This window comes from Glycine soja, chromosome 12, assembly GCF_004193775.1.
Source record: "Glycine soja cultivar W05 chromosome 12, ASM419377v2, whole genome shotgun sequence".
NCBI classification, from domain to species: domain Eukaryota; kingdom Viridiplantae; phylum Streptophyta; class Magnoliopsida; order Fabales; family Fabaceae; genus Glycine; species Glycine soja.
The window spans coordinates 13412136-13431691 of record NC_041013.1 but is presented as its reverse complement, the minus strand read 5'-3'; the positions used below and the strand labels follow the sequence as shown (position 1 = coordinate 13431691).

The 19556-nt window shown below is 31.8% G+C and overlaps 2 protein-coding genes across 2 annotated transcripts; one reads left to right on the top strand and one right to left on the bottom strand.

The window, feature by feature from the left end:
• Positions 1-16187: 16187 nt before the first annotated feature.
• On the top strand, positions 16188-16728 carry LOC114378764 (senescence-specific cysteine protease SAG39-like). The gene is made up of 2 exons (XM_028337391.1): positions 16188-16482; positions 16550-16728. The coding sequence occupies exons 1-2, from the start codon at positions 16188-16190 to the stop codon at positions 16726-16728; spliced, it is 474 nt and encodes a 157-aa protein (XP_028193192.1).
• An 821-nt stretch (positions 16729-17549) lies between these two features.
• Positions 17550-18089, bottom strand: LOC114378763 (uncharacterized mitochondrial protein AtMg00810-like). The gene has a single exon (XM_028337390.1). The coding sequence runs from the start codon at positions 18087-18089 to the stop codon at positions 17550-17552; it is 540 nt and encodes a 179-aa protein (XP_028193191.1).
• Positions 18090-19556: the final 1467 nt, after the last annotated feature.

Below are 19556 nucleotides of genomic sequence, written 5' to 3'. Positions count from 1 at the left end.
GTCGTAAAATTTTGATATGTTGTTCGCGATCCAATTCCGCACACCTCCACCATTGGGATTTGCAAAAAATGTCTGTGGAGGGAGAAATATGCATCGCACGAAGCAGTACAGAATGGAGGATTCAATCACTTCTCTTTCTCTCTAACGTTTGGGAACTCTATCAGAGCAATCAGAGGAAAAATTGAGAAATCTCATAAAATTGCTAGAGATGCCGCTATCGCTTTCAGAAGACACGTGAGTCCGCCTAGAGGTAAGGGATGAGTTATTCACAATTGGGGATTACTGAGAACATGTGTAGGGATCCTTTGAGTATCAAATGAAATGGGTTTTTGAGTGTTTCTGCAATTTTTATTTTGTCCTTATAATTATAACTATGAATTATATATGAATTATATATGTTTGATGAACCATTTGATGTCCCAATGAGAAATTGTTGTGAAATTAATGTATTCTTGTGTTAAGTGTGAACCCTTAAAAAAAATTGAGCTATTTTTATTAACGTGAATTATATTCTAAATAGTATTATTTTTAATGATTTATTTTATATGAATTATTATCTTTTTCTATATTTTTCCACGATGATGATCAACATGTGTGTATATATTTATTGTAATACTAAAATAATAAATTAAATAAAGTTGTAAGGTTAATACCTAGTGATAATTTCTTTTGATGTAACATTAAATTAATTATTATGAAAACTTTTTATTAAAAATAATATAGTTTGATTTACTATATATATATATGTGTGTGTGTTTTGTGTCATGCAAATATGATTATTGTGTGATGTGCATATGAGTTATGAGATGTTAAATTGTGGGAATAATATTTGGTTGCAAATAAGTGTGTGTGTTTAACACTTATGTGACAATGATTACGTTGTGAGCTATGAATTGTATAATAACCCGACCAGTGTTGATATTGAAAAAAGTGTTGATGCGCAGTGTTAAGGAGAAATTGTAGGTTTCCTATTTAGGAACCAGTGTTAAATTGTAGCGCAATGTGTTAAATGTGTTTGAAAACACGAGTGTGAGGTTGTGGGTATTGTATAATTCATGAGCAGTGTCTATGAATGAAATATGTGATTAATTGTGGAATAGCATGTTGCTTTGATATTATAGTATTGTAATTGAGATTATACCATTGTGATTGAGATCAAGTGTATGTGATAAACTGAGTATGCACGTGATTGAGATATTGTGTGCATTGAGTTATGAACTATGAATTATACAATCGCACGACTATAAGTCTCTTTAAGGGCGACGAGTTAATGCTAAGTTCCTTTTAGGACGACGAGTTAATGTTAAGTCCCTTTTAGGGCGACGAGTTAAAACTATTTTGAGAACAATTAAGGAGTCGTGTGTTTTGTACAGTTCATAGATAGAGTTTGTGTGCTAAAATGATTTTATGGGGTTGGACCTGAATCAGGAGGAAGAGGCCCTGACGGACTCTTCGGAGTGTAGGCCTTGGGGGTCACCGGGTTTGAATGCTCCTTTAAGTCGCTGATCCCATATGGTTAGAGCATTCTCGCAAAACATCGTGACCCTGATTGGTCTTCCTATGATCTTACTTGGTGAGAGAGACCTGACAAACCCATTGTGTGATGTGTCTTGTTATGTACTCCTAAGCACCCCGGGGTGGTTTTTCACTGACATGGTACCACATTGCATATAGGATTGAGTCTTAGCATAACTATTACATACGCTTGCTAATTGTTTATTATGAAATTGATGTGTTATTATGTCTTGATCAGAGTGTGTGATTCTTGTGTAATGTGATTGATGATTGAAGATTGAAAGGTGAATTTTGAATGACAAAGTGGTGGAATTATGTGAGTTATATTTAAGCAAGTTTTATTTTGTTTATATGATATGTGTATCTAGTTGTTTTGCTTCTCTATTAGTTAGGAATGTGATAACTCACTCCTTGTGTTATTTGTATTTGGATCCTGTGATGATCTTGAACTTTGTGTTCGGGGGAGCAGATGACTAGGTGAATCGCTTTAAGGAACCTTATGCTGAAGGACGTTGGGATACAATGCTCCGATAGGATGTGACAGTGGGACATAAGTTTTTATATTAATTGCATGATGACAGTGGGACATAAGTTAAAACTATTTTGAGAACAATTAAGGAGTCGTGTGTTTTGTACAGTTCATAGATAGAGTTTGTGTGCTAAAATGATTTTATGGGGTTGGACCTGAATCAGGAGGAAGAGGCCCTGACGGACTCTTCGGAGTGTAGGCCTTGGGGGTCACCGGGTTTGAATGCTCCTTTAAGTCGTTGATCCCATATGGTTAGAGCATTCTCGCAAAACATCGTGACCCTGATTGGTCTTCCTATGATCTTACTTGGTGAGAGAGACCTGACAAACCCATTGTGTGATGTGTCTTGTTATGTACTCCTAAGCACCCCGGGGTGGTTTTTCACTAACATGGTACCACATTGCATATAGGATTGAGTCTTAGCATAACTATTACATACGCTTGCTAATTGTTTATTATGAAATTGATGTGTTATTATGTCTTGATCAGAGTGTGTGATTCTTGTGTAATGTGATTGATGATTGAAGATTGAAAGGTGAATTTTGAATGACAAAGTGGTGGAATTATGTGAGTTATATTTAAGCAAGTTTTATTTTGTTTATATGATATGTGTATCTAGTTGTTTTGCTTCTCTATTAGTTAGGAATGTGATAACTCACTCCTTGTGTTATTTGTATTTGGATCCTGTGATGATCTTGAACTTTGTGTTCGGGGGAGCAGATGACTAGGTGAATCGCTTTAAGGAACCTTATGCTGAAGGACGTTGGGATACAATGCTCCGATAGGATGTGACAGTGGGACATAAGTTTTTATATTAATTGCATGATGACAGTGGGACATAAGTTAAAACTATTTTGAGAACAATTAAGGAGTCGTGTGTTTTGTACAGTTCATAGATAGAGTTTGTGTGCTAAAATGATTTTATGGGGTTGGACCTGAATCAGGAGGAAGAGGCCCTGACGGACTCTTCGGAGTGTAGGCCTTGGGGGTCACCGGGTTTGAATGCTCCTTTAAGTCGTTGATCCCATATGGTTAGAGCATTCTCGCAAAACATCGTGACCCTGATTGGTCTTCCTATGATCTTACTTGGTGAGAGAGACCTGACAAACCCATTGTGTGATGTGTCTTGTTATGTACTCCTAAGCACCCCGGGGTGGTTTTTCACTGACATGGTACCACATTGCATATAGGATTGAGTCTTAGCATAACTATTACATACGCTTGCTAATTGTTTATTATGAAATTGATGTGTTATTATGTCTTGATCAGAGTGTGTGATTCTTGTGTAATGTGATTGATGATTGAAGATTGAAAGGTGAATTTTGAATGACAAAGTGGTGGAATTATGTGAGTTATATTTAAGCAAGTTTTATTTTGTTTATATGATATGTGTATCTAGTTGTTTTGCTTCTCTATTAGTTAGGAATGTGATAACTCACTCCTTGTGTTATTTGTATTTGGATCCTGTGATGATCTTGAACTTTGTGTTCGGGGGAGCAGATGACTAGGTGAATCGCTTTAAGGAACCTTATGCTGAAGGACGTTGGGATACAATGCTCCGATAGGATGTGACAGTGGGACATAAGTTTTTATATTAATTGCATGATGACAGTGGGACATAAGTTAAAACTATTTTGAGAACAATTAAGGAGTCGTGTGTTTTGTACAGTTCATAGATAGAGTTTGTGTGCTAAAATGATTTTATGGGGTTGGACCTGAATCAGGAGGAAGAGGCCCTGACGGACTCTTCGGAGTGTAGGCCTTGGGGGTCACCGGGTTTGAATGCTCCTTTAAGTCGTTGATCCCATATGGTTAGAGCATTCTCGCAAAACATCGTGACCCTGATTGGTCTTCCTATGATCTTACTTGGTGAGAGAGACCTGACAAACCCATTGTGTGATGTGTCTTGTTATGTACTCCTAAGCACCCCGGGGTGGTTTTTCACTGACATGGTACCACATTGCATATAGGATTGAGTCTTAGCATAACTATTACATACGCTTGCTAATTGTTTATTATGAAATTGATGTGTTATTATGTCTTGATCAGAGTGTGTGATTCTTGTGTAATGTGATTGATGATTGAAGATTGAAAGGTGAATTTTGAATGACAAAGTGGTGGAATTATGTGAGTTATATTTAAGCAAGTTTTATTTTGTTTATATGATATGTGTATCTAGTTGTTTTGCTTCTCTATTAGTTAGGAATGTGATAACTCACTCCTTGTGTTATTTGTATTTGGATCCTGTGATGATCTTGAACTTTGTGTTCGGGGGAGCAGATGACTAGGTGAATCGCTTTAAGGAACCTTATGCTGAAGGACGTTGGGATACAATGCTCCGATAGGATGTGACAGTGGGACATAAGTTTTTATATTAATTGCATGATGACAGTGGGACATAAGTTAAAACTATTTTGAGAACAATTAAGGAGTCGTGTGTTTTGTACAGTTCATAGATAGAGTTTGTGTGCTAAAATGATTTTATGGGGTTGGACCTGAATCAGGAGGAAGAGGCCCTGACGGACTCTTCGGAGTGTAGGCCTTGGGGGTCACCGGGTTTGAATGCTCCTTTAAGTCGCTGATCCCATATGGTTAGAGCATTCTCGCAAAACATCGTGACCCTGATTGGTCTTCCTATGATCTTACTTGGTGAGAGAGACCTGACAAACCCATTGTGTGATGTGTCTTGTTATGTACTCCTAAGCACCCCGGGGTGGTTTTTCACTGACATGGTACCACATTGCATATAGGATTGAGTCTTAGCATAACTATTACATACGCTTGCTAATTGTTTATTATGAAATTGATGTGTTATTATGTCTTGATCAGAGTGTGTGATTCTTGTGTAATGTGATTGATGATTGAAGATTGAAAGGTGAATTTTGAATGACAAAGTGGTGGAATTATGTGAGTTATATTTAAGCAAGTTTTATTTTGTTTATATGATATGTGTATCTAGTTGTTTTGCTTCTCTATTAGTTAGGAATGTGATAACTCACTCCTTGTGTTATTTGTATTTGGATCCTGTGATGATCTTGAACTTTGTGTTCGGGGGAGCAGATGACTAGGTGAATCGCTTTAAGGAACCTTATGCTGAAGGACGTTGGGATACAATGCTCCGATAGGATGTGACAGTGGGACATAAGTTTTTATATTAATTGCATGATGTTAGTCTATTTTATTTTATCTCACTGATTTAACAAAATATTTTTATAAATTTTGACGGCCTTATTTTGAGCCGAATATGTTTTAATAAGTTTTAATTGATAATAGTGAAATAAACGTGAACCTTTTATCCGTGTAAATTTGGTTACCGATATTTTTATATATTTTATTTATTTATATATATGTTGAGGTAGAGAGCGTCACATTATACATGTCGGAAAACAATTTGACTAAAGACCTTCCATCAATTCTTCATAATTTGTCTAGTGGTTGTGTTAGACACTCATTACAAGAATTGGATTTGACATATAATCAAATCACTGGCTCTTTACCTGACCTTTTAGTATTCTCATCTCTAAAATCATTGGTTCTTGATAGTAATCAATTAAGTGGAAAGATACCTGAAGGCAGTAGATTGTCGTTCAAGTTGGAATTTTTGTCCATTAGATCAAACTCTTATGAAGGTGTTGTTCCAAAATCATTTGGGAGTACATGTACTTTGGAGTCATTGGATCTTTCTCATAACAAGTTGAGTGAAGAACTGAGGGTGATATTCAATAACTTGTCTGGGTGTTCTAGATACTCATTGCGAGAACTAAATCTAGGTTGGAATAAAATCCCTGGCATTCTGCCTGACTTCTCAATGTTTTTGAAGTTGGAAATATTATATCTATCAGGGAATTAATTAAAGGGTGGAGTTCCAAAATCACTTCAAAATGCAAGTATTTTGCGCTCACTGTACCTATCCAATAACAGTTTGAGTGGAAATCTTCCACCGATAATCCATTACCCATTGGAAAAATTAGATCTGGGCATGAATCAAATCAGTGACACTCTGCCCAACACCCTCTCAATGTTCCCATCTTTAAGAATAATATTCCTTTATCATATCTTAACAAGCTCAATGGAGCAATTTCTGAAGATATTCGGTTTCCAACTCACCTAAAACAACTAGATTTGAGTTCAAACTCATCGAAGAAAGGTGTCATCACTGACTCGCATTTTGCTAATATGTCTACATTATGGTAATTGGATTTATCTGATAACTCATTGGTTCTGGAATTTAGCCAAAAATGGGTCCCATCTTTTCAATTGAGGTACATAGGATTGAGATCTTGCAAGCTAGGTCCGACATTTCCCAAATGGTTGCAAACACAAAATGACTTTGGCTATATTGACATTTCAAACACTGGAATATCAGATTTTGTTCGAAAGTGGTTATGGGCTAAATTAGTTGTGCACAAGGGGATGGAAATAGATCTTTCATACAATTATCTATAGGGTATGATTCCAAATTTTCCACTAAAGTATAGTCAACGTTCCCTAATTCTTGAATCAAACCAATTTGAGGGTCCTATTCCACCATTTTTACGAGGTTTCGTATTTCTTGATTTATCCAATAATAAATTCTCAGATTCTCATTCGTTTTTATGCGCCGGCCAATGGTACCATTGAAACTTTATACCGATTAGACCTTTCAAGTAATCAATTATCCGCACAAATTCTGGATTGTTGGAGCCATTTCAAGTCATTGACTTGTTTAAATTTGAGTTACAACAACTTTTCGGGAAAGATTCCGACATCATTGGGATCACTTCTTGAACTTCAAACATTTCTATTGAGAAGCAATGACTTAACAGACGAAATCTCTTTCTCCTTGAGGAATTGCAAAAAGTTAGTGATGTTAGATATTGCAGAAAACATATTATCAGGACTTAAACCTACTTGGATTGGGAGCGAATTACAAGAGTTACAGTTTTTAAGTTTGGGAAGAAATAATTTCCATGGAAGTTTACCATTACAGATTTGTCATCTAAAAATCATTCATCCGTTGGATTTGTCCCTAAACAATTTATCTGGGCAAATTCTTAAATGCATAAAAAATTTCACTTCAATGGCTCAAAAGACTTGTTCAAGAGATTATCAAGGTCATTGGTATTTTGTTAACACCACTGGTTTTAAAGGCAATTGGTCATACGATTTGAATGCATTGTTGATGTGGAAAGGTTCAGAACAAATGTTCGGGGATAATGGATTATCACTTTTAAAAAGCATTGATCTCTCAAGCAATCACTTTTCAGAAGAAATTCCCATGGAAATAGAGAATTTATTTGGATTGGTTTCCTTGAATTTGTCAAGAAACCATTTGACTAGGAAAATTCCTTCAAATATTGGAAAGTTAACATCACTTGACTTTCTCGATTTGTCAAGAAACCAACTAGTTGATTCAATTCCTTCGAGTCTTACTAAAATTGATCGACTCTCTGTGCTAGATTTATCACATAACAAGGTATCAGGAGAAATTCCAATCGGCACACAATTACAGAGTTTCGATGCCTCAAGTTATGAAGATAATATTGATCTCTGTGGACCGCCACTTCAAAAATTGTGTATTAATGGGGATCCAGAACAAGATCCCATAGTTAAACTTTATGAGGATAAATTGCTTTTCACTAGTGAATTTTACATCAGTATTTCATCAATTGGATTTGTCATGAGCTTTTGGGGCGTGTTTGGCAAAATCCTAATAAAGCATTCTTGGAGACATGCTTATTTCATGTTCTTAAGCAATTTATCAAATGCTATTTATGTCATGACAGCAGTGAAAGTTTTCAAGTATGCCATAGAGGATAGCAGGTAGTAATGTTTTAGCCTTCACAGTTCCAATACTTAGTTGATTTTTCTCCTGTGTTTATGGTCACCACACTGTAAAGATATATCTTTGACTAAACTAGTTTTAACAAAAGATGAACATGCAGGTCTAAAAAAATGAACAAGTATAATTTTATTGCATTTCTGAAATATAGATTAAATTGTTTATAAAATACTAATTTCTAATTAAATATTCAATAACGATAGGATGCTTGGAAAATATATATTGAATGAGTTGTACATATATATTCGAGGAAAGATCTCCAATCTAAATCTTGATATTTTCTTATCTCAAAATGACATCATTAAAACTAAAAATCATTTATGATTCTCTTAATAGTTAGATTATGATTTTTTGATAAATTATTTGTTTAAAAAGTATATAATGCACTGAAAGAGTTTTACTATTATTAACTTTAATTACTGGAATTTTAAAATGACATCATTAATATTAATATATTTAATTTTATATAATTTCGTATTAGTTAAATAAATGTAATAAACGGTGATTGTAATAAAAGTTAAGTGGCTGAGTAGTCTATAAAACTTTTACTTATTTTCTGATAGCAAAACTACATACGAATAATGTTTATTTTTCTTCCTTTTTTATATATCATTTTTCTCCTTGGAAATTATTAAGTGTCAAATTGAGCATAAGTTTGAGGGTAGTTTTTCTATCTCATTTTCAAATTCTTAAGCTTTTTAGCTTTATAATTTTCATGGGATTTCATATTTTTCTTTATTCTCTTATTATTTCTATTTGAGGAACACTTTTGAAGGATATCTTAATTTTTGGCAGAGAAAATCTGGATTATAGTTGCCAGCTTGTTGATGGGGAAAGATGCAAAGAGCCACTTTTGAAGGTGACAAGGCATCTCTCACAGTTGGATTTGGAGAGAGAATAAAGGAAGGCTTCTAGATTTATTTTCTTTAAAAGTAGATGACTAAGGGATCTTATGTGTCTTATATATTTTGAGTTAATAATGGGTTGCTAATTTTCTTTGGGCTAGGGCTTGAGGGAGCCAATTGGGATTGATCTAGTTATTTTTCTTTTTCTAGGCATTTTTGTTTATAGATTGTCCTTTAAATCTTAACTTATTGTTTTGTATGAAGTTGATGAATCTTCATAATATTGGGAAATGAGTTGTTTGCTTATTGCTTCTTGATTTTTGACTATGCTCTTTGATTATGTAGAAATAGGAAACAATTGGTGTTTGAGCTATGAATTTCGTTGTGTTTTTTTACCTTAGTATCATATGATTTCATTTTAAGGAATTAAGTTGTATGATATTAAAAAGGTTTATTGTCAAAGAATTGAACTACTTTAGCCAAAAATGATCTTAGACTTGAGCACAGGTGTTTGAATTAGGCGAAAGTTAGGTCGTTACTTAAACAATCCCAAAAATCAAAACATAATCCTCTTTCATCATTCACGAAAGAATTTAAATCAGTTGACTAAGTTTCTTGGTAATTCATTTTAATTTCTTTTTAATATCTAACTTCATTACAAATTTAAATTCATAGAGTTTCTTTCAATTCCAATAGCATTCAACTAGTTCGATTTAAAGAAAATTAATTTCAGTTGCACAACTGTATAAGCAGTACAGTTTAAAGACAATTCGATTTATAAAATTCTACTACTGTCATATATAATAAAGCATACCAAAGTTTTGGCCTTCTGCATCTATTTGCTTCTTTTCCTAAAATATGATGCAACTTATTCAGCTCATACCAAAGTTTGCATGGATAGAAATGTCAAACTTAAAACAGTAGAAGTTGTTCAATAACTATCATGTCAAACTTAAAACAGAACAAACTTAAATTCATAGAAATGTCAAATCCGGTTCTAATCTAAGCCCAATAAAAAGAGCCGAAAAAAGAAAAAAAAAGTTGAATAGTCATACACCACTTTTTTTACACATCCACCCTGTTCCATTTGGGCTTAACCCATTTGATTAAAGCCTGAAATAAAATAAATACCACTAATTACACCAGCTGACTTTACACATACACCCCTTGCTTTTTGGGCCTAGCCTGAAATAAAATAAATATTGCTAGTTACACCCCTTTCTCCATGTATGCAATTTGACTTTGACCCTAAAATAATAAATGAACAAATATAATAATAATAATAATAATAAATAAATAAATTGGTAGACAACTCTTTATTTTTATTTAATTTTTATGGTTGTCTCTATTATTTATCTTATTGCCAATTTGATTGTGTTTTCATTACCTAATTAGTTAGTTTACGTTATAATGTGTTGCAAATATCCTTATATTTTTTCCCCACATTCCAACCCCAGACCCTTAATTACTTAGTATATCTTCCATTTCTATTCTCATTTGATTTATTTGATTACGTAATGTTATTATTCATTTATCTTTGTAATCTTGTATTGGTATTCTATAGTACGCGCTTATGTTTCGTGCACTCCCTGTTGGGTCTTCGACTTGTTTGGTGGTATTTCAATAACATGTGGATAAATTTTGTGAATGTCATGACTTTATACAAAGTTTACAGCAAACCCAAATTCTTTTCTAAAGAGGTAAAAATACTCAAATAAATAATCACTCATTTTATCTTTTTTATGTTTCATCCGCCTTATCTTAGGTTTTCGACTTACTTGATGATGTTTTAATAACGTCTAAGTAAATTTTGCAAATGTCATGCTAGGTCTCCAACTTTCTTAACTTCATAAAGTTTATCACAAAACCTAAATATTTACTAAAAAAAGCAATAAAAATACTCAAATAAATGAACACTCAATTCATTTTTTTTTCTCAATGAATATTACACATTACTTGAGATCGTTTCAAAGTCTAATGCCTTAAGCGATTATCTCTATTATTTTTTTAAAATTTAATATCGTTTCAAGGTCAAACACATGACTCTTATTCACGCAATTAAATATAAATCATTCAAAAAAAAGATAAAATCAAGCAACACACTAGTTATTTTTTACCCAAAGAATTACATAAGTCTGATTTTCTCCTTATACTTGGGGATACGTATGAGTGAGGGAAAATTCTTTGTCGACCTAAAAATCTAGAAAAAAAAAACATAAAATTTCATCTTCTCTAAAAATAAAAATTTGCTTTCTTTTTTAAATTAAATAAAATATAACAATCATAATACATGTTCTCAAGGGAAGATACATAATTAAGAAGTCACTTTATTTTTCTCACACTAGATTAAAGGTTGTCATCTTCATGACAAATATCTAGAATGTTAATACCTTCTTTATACGTAAATAACTTCTGAATTTTCTTCTTCTCAAATTGTAGATCATTCTTTTTTGACGTTTTTCTTAAATAAATATTGACGAGGACTTTCCAATTTTCCTTTGGAAAACTCACTCAAACTGCCATTGTGACAATCTCAATATTATTCACAAAAGAAATTATAATAATAATATGCAGTGGAAAACACAAATCATATTTCTTTTTTTAAAAAAAAATAAATTCATATTTTTTGTTTTCAGTGTTACTTACAAAAATTGTTACTTTTGAGTCCTATTCTCAAAATTTTAAATAAGAGGGAAAACAATGTTGTAAACAAATATACCAAAAAAAGTTATAATTTTTTATTCAAAAAAGATAAGATGTTACTTCCATGTTTGGTTTGATTTAAAATAAAAATTATGAAACTTAAAACTGATTATCAATATCAAGAAATAACAATTGGTTTGGGCAGTGGGCTCATGCATCAGTAATAAAGAAAAAACCAACAACTACCAAATTCTAATTCAGAATGTAAACAAAACTCAACTGGGATTGGATTAGAATCAAAATACCCAAACTAAAGTAAAATCCTCGGTTCAAGTATACAGTATACACATATAGAAAAACAACACCAAAGTTTCAAGATACAACCAATAAGTTAGTTCCGGTTCAAGTTGTCATTTCAGCAAATACTTATAATTTTCAAAAGCAAAAACAATTCTCCCTTATTACCACCAAGTTTGGTTGGCACAATCCATATAAGTTTGAAGAGCTTAAGACTTAGGATTTTCGCAAGATATGAAGATCAATAAATATTGTATCAATTATGAATTATATACTATCGCAAATTTAATAATAAAATAGTCTTATCATTCTTATAATTAAATAAAAAAATAGGTTATTTTTTATTTTTTTTATATAAGACCGTAGGTAGTATTATTATACATTTATAATTTGCATTAAAATCATACAATACTTAAACCTTTATTGTTTTATATCTTACGAATTTTCTAAGTCTTTTTGTTTTGTTCCTGCGTATAAAGTCTATTTATGGGCCATGTCACTTCACAGTATATATATATTGTCTTCTTCCTTAACAACATGATCACTTTAATAAAAAAATATTATTTATGGGTCTATTGGGATCTAAGACAAATAGATTAATTAACTTTAAATTTAAATGTCCTTTTCATAGTATATGTTTTTAAACCCAATTTCCTCTTCTTCATTAAGAACATGGTCACTTTTTTCAACTAAATCCAATTTGAATGCCACTTCAAGCACGGTATGATTTTAATGTCAATTACATATAATTTGAAGTCCTCTACTAGGATCATTTGGAAGGAAATAAATTGGGAAGAAGTGAAAGAAAATGAAATGGGAACTTTTGGTTTAGATGGGATGAAAATAAAATGAATTAAAACAAATTTAGTGGGGTCCAAAAAAAAATGGGAACTTTTGGTTTAGATGGGATGGAAATGAAAATGAAGTAAAATAAATTTAGTGGGGTAAAAAAAAAAATTGATTCCTCGGATGAAATGGGAGGATTTTGTGTGAAGCAATATTGATTATATGGGAGGATTCCTAAAAAAACACTCATTTTTTATTATTTCTATATATCCAAACAATATAAATTCTCCACCTGGTTTCTCTTTTATTTCTATCTTTTTTCTCTTTCATTTTTCTCTATTTCATCACTTTAAAAATTACGGATGAGTAATCTTTTTTTAAAAAAAAATCATAATGCAGTTTTTTTTCATAAATGGCAAATTTTGTACTTATTATTTTAAATATGAATGTCATTACCTTATAATATATGATCAACTTTTTTATAACTTGTTGACGGGAGACTTTTCCAAGTCTCTCCTAAAATGTCACTAGTCTCCCCTTGATATATATGGTTTAGAATGCTACATTATTTTTATTTAATTGGTTAGATATTAAATTGGAAAACAAAAGAAAAATGGAAACCTAAGTAGCAATTGTGTCATTGTTGTGTAGTTATCGTCACTTTTACTCATAAGAATATATATATATATATATATATATATATATATATATATATATATATATATATATTCTATATTAAGTACATTTTAGCATCTTTAAAGTACCGAGTCAAAATGTATAATAAAATATAGGTCAAGTAATTAGTGCACAAAATCTTGCTTATAGTGTTTGTCATCATAAATTTAGGTTGTGGTTCGGACGATTACTTAAAATATATATTATTAATTGATAGTTAAAATTATAGATGAAATTAAAAAATTTGAAAATTGAAAAGTTAAAAACTGAAAAATGAAAATACATAAGCCAATGAATTCAATTATATTTAAAGTATTTCATAAGATTTGAAGCAAACAGAACCACAGAAGTCATAATTATTAATTATTTAGACGTGTTGTAGTACCAATACGAGGTCTGATTGGAAGTTAGTTGTATGCCGAACCCATCTCATATCGGCCATGTTTATAGGCTTCAAATCTTCTCAGCAAATTAAATACCAAGCTAAGTTTTTCTTTTATCCAATTCTCCCCTTCTTCTCCTTTATTTTTATTTTATTTATTGAAATCAAAGATAATATAAAAAATTTATATTAATTCACACATCTTGTCCAGTTAATTAAGTTAAACCCTTAGACTATCCAAATTGCTTTAACTTTTAAATAACAAAATAAAAGTTATACACACATTTATATTCCAACATTTTTACCAATATTCATAGTTTTAGTTACTTGTTTAAATTTTAAAAACGTCACAATAATTACTTCTTTTGCTTTTATATTTATAACATAAATGTATACAATATAACATGTTTAATATAAATAATAAAAAGGAGCTGATAAAAAATTAAAAAAAGCGGGAAAGAAATAATTATAAAATCAACACAACTAATCAAATTATTTGGGTCAAAAGAAATTATTTGAATATATTTTACATACTTGCATAAAATTTATATTAGTAAATTTAGAGGAAATACAAAATTATTTTAACTAATTTCCATAAATTTTATTGAAGAGTTTTTTTTTATATTTTATCCGTGTATTACAAAAATTTTAAAATTAAATATCCTAAAAGGATTTTTTATTAAAAGTATGAATATCTAAAACTTTTTTTACTTTTATTTATTAAAAGTAAAAAATAAATATGTTTTTATGTAACTAGTTTAAATATAAAAATGAATGAATAAAAAATAATACAAAATAATAAAACAAATAAATATAAATGCAATTAACACAAAGAAATTTGATCAAAAGTAAATTAATATAAATATAAATTTTAAATGATGAATAATCAGTAGAAATGATAAAAAAAAAAAAGTTAGATATAGAAAAGATAAATTGATTTAGGGTCATGAAAAAAACTTGCTAGCTTCTACTTTAGAAATGGTAAAATATTTCATATGAAAAGCTATGAAAATGATTAAAAAAATAACTAATTTTGTGCTTATTATTTTTCTAATTATTTTAAATATAAATGTCATTGCCTTACGATATATGATCAAGTTTTTTTAAATTGTTGACTGGAGACTTTTCCAGTCTCCCCACTGATGAGGTAGCGTAGAAGACCCTTTGGATACTTGCAACAAATTATGAGTGGCCCAACTGTTGACAAATCTCTCTTCCATTAACCATTTCATGTAGAATATGGTGGCTTTTTCCAATTTTTAAATGTCATTACCATTTAAGTATGATTTTCTATTAACTATATTTGTCAATCATATATTATTTCCATGATAGATTGACTATATATTTTTCCAAGTCATCCCTTGAGGTGTCATTGTATTAATTTTTTATTATTTGTTAATATATATGACAAATATAAAATTGATATTAAACATTTATTATATTATTATTGAATTAATTAATAATTTATAAAATTAATTTTTATATTATTTTGAGTTTTTAATATATTATTAATTATTTAGTTTAAATTTTAATCGATATATGTTAGTAGATATGTCAATAAATATTTAAATAATTTTATATACACACATGTTCCAAGACTGATATTACTAAAGGTGTTATTTTAGGTAGGATTCCCTTTAGTAAGGTGATATCTTTCATGCTTCTTTTTTACTTTCTTTTATAAAAAGTAGATTTAGTTCATTTTTTTTATTTGTTTATTATTGGTACGAAATATATAGTGATTTTATCAATAATTAATTTTCATAAAAAAATAGCATATGTCCATGTACCAAAACCTTCTTTTATAATAGATTTTAAATTTAATTAATTAATTAAATATGTTGATTTTGTTTCAATTTCTCCATTTAATTAGTTGGTTGCTCCCACCCGAGTTGTTAAGATGGCAAAGGAGAACTAGAGTGAGGAACAACACCCTTTGTCACGCCACTAAAATTGAAAAAAGAAGGTAACATTAGAAATGTTTTATATAACGTTATGCAAAAATAAAGGAAAATGAACAAAGAAAAAGAGGGGAAAAAACCAAATATCGAACAAAGGGAGGAGAGGAAGCATATAAAAAGGAAGGAGGCCTAAATTTGAAATAGGAAATAAAACTCATTAAAAAGAGTTTTCAAAATTATCATAATTTTCAAATATTTTTATTATTACATATTATGTTTCCCAATTCAAATTTTTTGAGTCATAATAAAAATTTATACGAGCATTAAAAAATTGCTACTCGTTCGTTACACATTAGGTTCCTCAGTGCATTCCGAAATTTATCTTATTTAAATACGTCAAAAAATAGTTTCATTTTTTATTATGTTTCTGAAAATAAATGCTGTAATAAATTATTTCCATCAGTAATTATTTTCATTTAAATTTAACATATGTCCAAAAAATTGTTGAAAACTAAGACTAATTTAGAATTGAACGTTAACATGACTATATAAAGGCCACAAATAATCCTGAATACCACGACACAACACATCGTTCACACATTTAACTAACAAGCCTGAAGTAGTTGTTCCAGTTATTGTCACACTACACTGTATACCATGGTTGCAAAAAACCAATTCTGTCACATTTCATTGGCATTGTTTTTCTGTTTGGAATTCTGGGCTTTTCAAGTCACATGCCGCACTCTCCAAGATGCCTCCATGTATGAGAGGCACGAACAATGGATGGCTCGCTATGGCAGAGGGTATAAGTATCCCCCAGGAAAGGGAAAAGCGTTTCAGGATATTCAAGGAAAATGTGAATTACATTGAAGCCTTCAACAATGCTGCCAATAAACCTTACAAGCTAGGCATTAATCAATTTGCAGACCTCACCAAGGAGGAGTTCATAGCACCAAGAAATAGATTCAAGGGGCACATGTGTTCCTCCATATTTAGGACAACCACTTTCAAGTATGAAAATGTGAGGGCAGTACCATCCATAGTGGATTGGAGGCAAAAGGGTGCAGTGACACCCATCAAGGACCAAGGCTAGTGGCTCTGACTTTCAATTTTACAAGAGTGGTGTTTTCACTGGTTCATGTGGAACTGAGTTAGATCATGGTGTCACTGCTGTGGGATATGGTGTTAGTGATGATGGGACTAAGTATTGGTTGGTTAAGAACTCTTGGGGAACTGAGTGGGGTGAAGAAGGGTATATTAGGATGCAAAGGGGTGTGGATGCTAAGGAAGGACTTTGTAGCATAGCTATGCAAGCATCTTACCGTATAGCTTGAATGCCAAACTTGATATACTACTGCTCAGTAAACTATGTACGCTAGGTGAATCTGCAAACAAGTATTAGCTACATGCATTGTAGTTTCTATGGCCAGTTGTGCATATTCTCTACCTAAGCCGACACTAATTATCAATACAACAAAGACACTTAAGAGTAAAACTAATACTTCATTCTTGTTGGTTTTTAGAGAATAAATGCAGTAGAAAAACAGAGAAATAAACTACTGAAGAACATATAATTTGAAGGGAAACGAATTGGAGGAATATTTTTATTCAGCTGCAAACGTATACATTTATAAATGCTGCAGAAAACAGAAAAGAAACTAACTTAGATAAATGAGAATTGCTTTCTCCTAAAATTTAGGAACAACTCTCTAACAAATTGCAATAACTACTTTGATTAGGAGGACTTATTCAAAAACAGAAAAAACTGAAAAATAATGATCATGTTGCCGTCCAAAGCAGTTTCTTAACACTCCTCCTTGCTTTAAGATCTACAAAGTCCTAACTTCTGTCTGAGAAACTCGAACTTGCTAACTGGCTTGGTAAACAAATCTGCAACCTGGTTCTCTGTTTTGCAGTAGACAAGACTAACAGCTCCACTTTTATGTACTTCTCTTACAAAGAACAACTTGATATTGAAATGCTTGGTTTTTCCATGAAAGATAGGATTCTGGGAAATAGCTATGGCAGTTTTGTTGTAAAAAAAAATCAATGTGCTCTCATTTTGCTCCATGTTAAGATCAATCAAAAAAATTTTCAGCCACAAAGCTTGATTGACAGCAGCTACAGCAGCAACAAATTCAGCTTCTGATGTAGATTAAGCAACATTCTCTTGTTTTTTCGAGCTCCATGAGAAGACACCTGATCCAAAGCTGAAACTGTACCCTGAAGTACTTCTCATATCATCAATTGAACCACCCCAGTCACTGTCAGAGAAGCCTATAAGCTTGAACTTTTCAGTTTTCTTGTACTTGATGCCAAAATTGCAAGTTCCTTTAACATATCTAATCACTCTTTTTGCAACCTTGAGATGCATTTCACTTGCACAATGCATAAATCGAGACAAAATGCTTACACCATTTAGGATGTCAGGCTGAGTTGCTGAAAGGTACAACAAACATCCAATCATGCTTTTGAAGTGTGCTTGATCTATCTTCTCGGTTCCATCTTCCTTGCAAAGCCTTTCCTTTTGATTCATCGGAGTGTTCATTTCTTTGCATTCTTCAAGTTTAAACTTCTTTAAAATCTCCTTGGCATACTTCTTTTGGCAGACAAAGACTTCATGTTCTCCTTGTTTAATTTCCATTCCAAGAAAGAACGTCATTAACCCAAGATCTGTCATCTCAAACACCACCATCATCTCATCATCTCTTTCTTGAACTTCTCTACAAGACTTGAATTGCTACCTATCACAAAAAGATCATCCACATATAGTGAAATGATAAGAATATCAGCTCCATCTATTTTGACATATAATGTTGACTCTGACAGACTTTTAGAAAACCCCAAGTTCAGCAAATGCTCATCTATTCTGTTGTTCCATGCTCTTGGAGCTTGTTTAAGCCCATAAAGAGCTTTCTTGAGAAGATAAACTTTATTTTCTTCTCCATCCTTTATAAAACCTTGAGGTTGCTCAACATAAATTTCTTCTTGTAGGAAGCCATTTAAAAATGCATACTTAATGTCAAGTTGATAAATTCTCCAATTCTTCTGAGTAGCCACAGCAAGCAACAACCTGATGGTGTCTAACCAAGCAACTGGAGCAAATGTTTCTGAGTAATCTACTCCAAACACTTGAGTGTAGCCCTTCATAAGAAGTCTTGCCTTATGTTTATTGATAGAACCATCAACATTAAGCTTTGTTCTGTATACCCATTTGACTCCAATCACATTCTTGTCTTGAGGTCTTTCTACAAGATGCCAAGTTTGGTTTTTCTCTATCATTGATAGCTCCCACTTCATTGTAGCAACCCAAACTTGATTTTTCTTGGCTTCTTCATAATTTTTAGGCTCACATACAGCAATGTTACATTTGTCATAGATATCAAAGAGCAGTCTAGTACCTCTAACAGGAACATCATCAACTAACTCATTCTACCAGCCTTCAATTTCGGAACTTGGTGCAGGAAATTTCAAGTTTAGATTTTCAGAGGCATGATTTATCATCTTTGGATCATCCCAACTCCACTCTTCATCTTCTGCAAAGCGCACATCCCTGCTAACAACAATTTTTCTAGTTTGTGGTTGGAAGATTTTATAGGCTTTGCTTGTTGTATTGTAGCCTATAAAGATGCCTGGTGATGCTCTTTTATTCAGCTTATCTCTCTTGCTGGATGGAACATGAGTAAAACACAAACAACCAAATATTTTAAGAAATTTCAATGATGGTTTGTAACCATACTAGGCCTCAAATGGTGTTTGATTCATCAATGCCTTTGTTGGAAGTCTATTTTGAAGAAAAACAGATGTGCTTGCTGCCTCCGCCCAGAACTTCTTTGGCAAATTCTTCTTATACAGCATGTATCTTGTCATCTCTAGTATATATCGATTTCTTCTCTCACTAACTCCATTTTGTTGTGGAGTATAGGGAGTGGTGAGTTGATGTTCAATGCCTGAATCTTCACAAAATAGGTTGAATTTTTCAGACATGTACTCTTTTCCATTGTCTAACCTCAGAATTTGAATTTTTAGACCACTTTCATTCTCAACCTTCACTTTGAACTTCCAAAAAATTTCAGCCACCTCTGATTTGTACTTGAAGAAAAAAATCCAACACATTTCGGTGAAGTCATCAACAAATATAATGTAGTAAAGATTACCTTTT

Coding starts and splice junctions, on each gene's coding strand:
- LOC114378764 (XM_028337391.1), top strand. CDS start 16,188: ATGGCAGAGGGTATAAGTATCCCCCAGGAAAGGGAAAAGCGTTTCAGG. Junction 16,483..16,549: donor GACACCCATCAAGGACCAAG/GCTAGTGGCTCT, acceptor GAACTGAGTTAG/ATCATGGTGTCACTGCTGTG.
- LOC114378763 (XM_028337390.1), bottom strand. CDS start 18,089: ATGGTGGTGTTTGAGATGACAGATCTTGGGTTAATGACGTTCTTTCTT.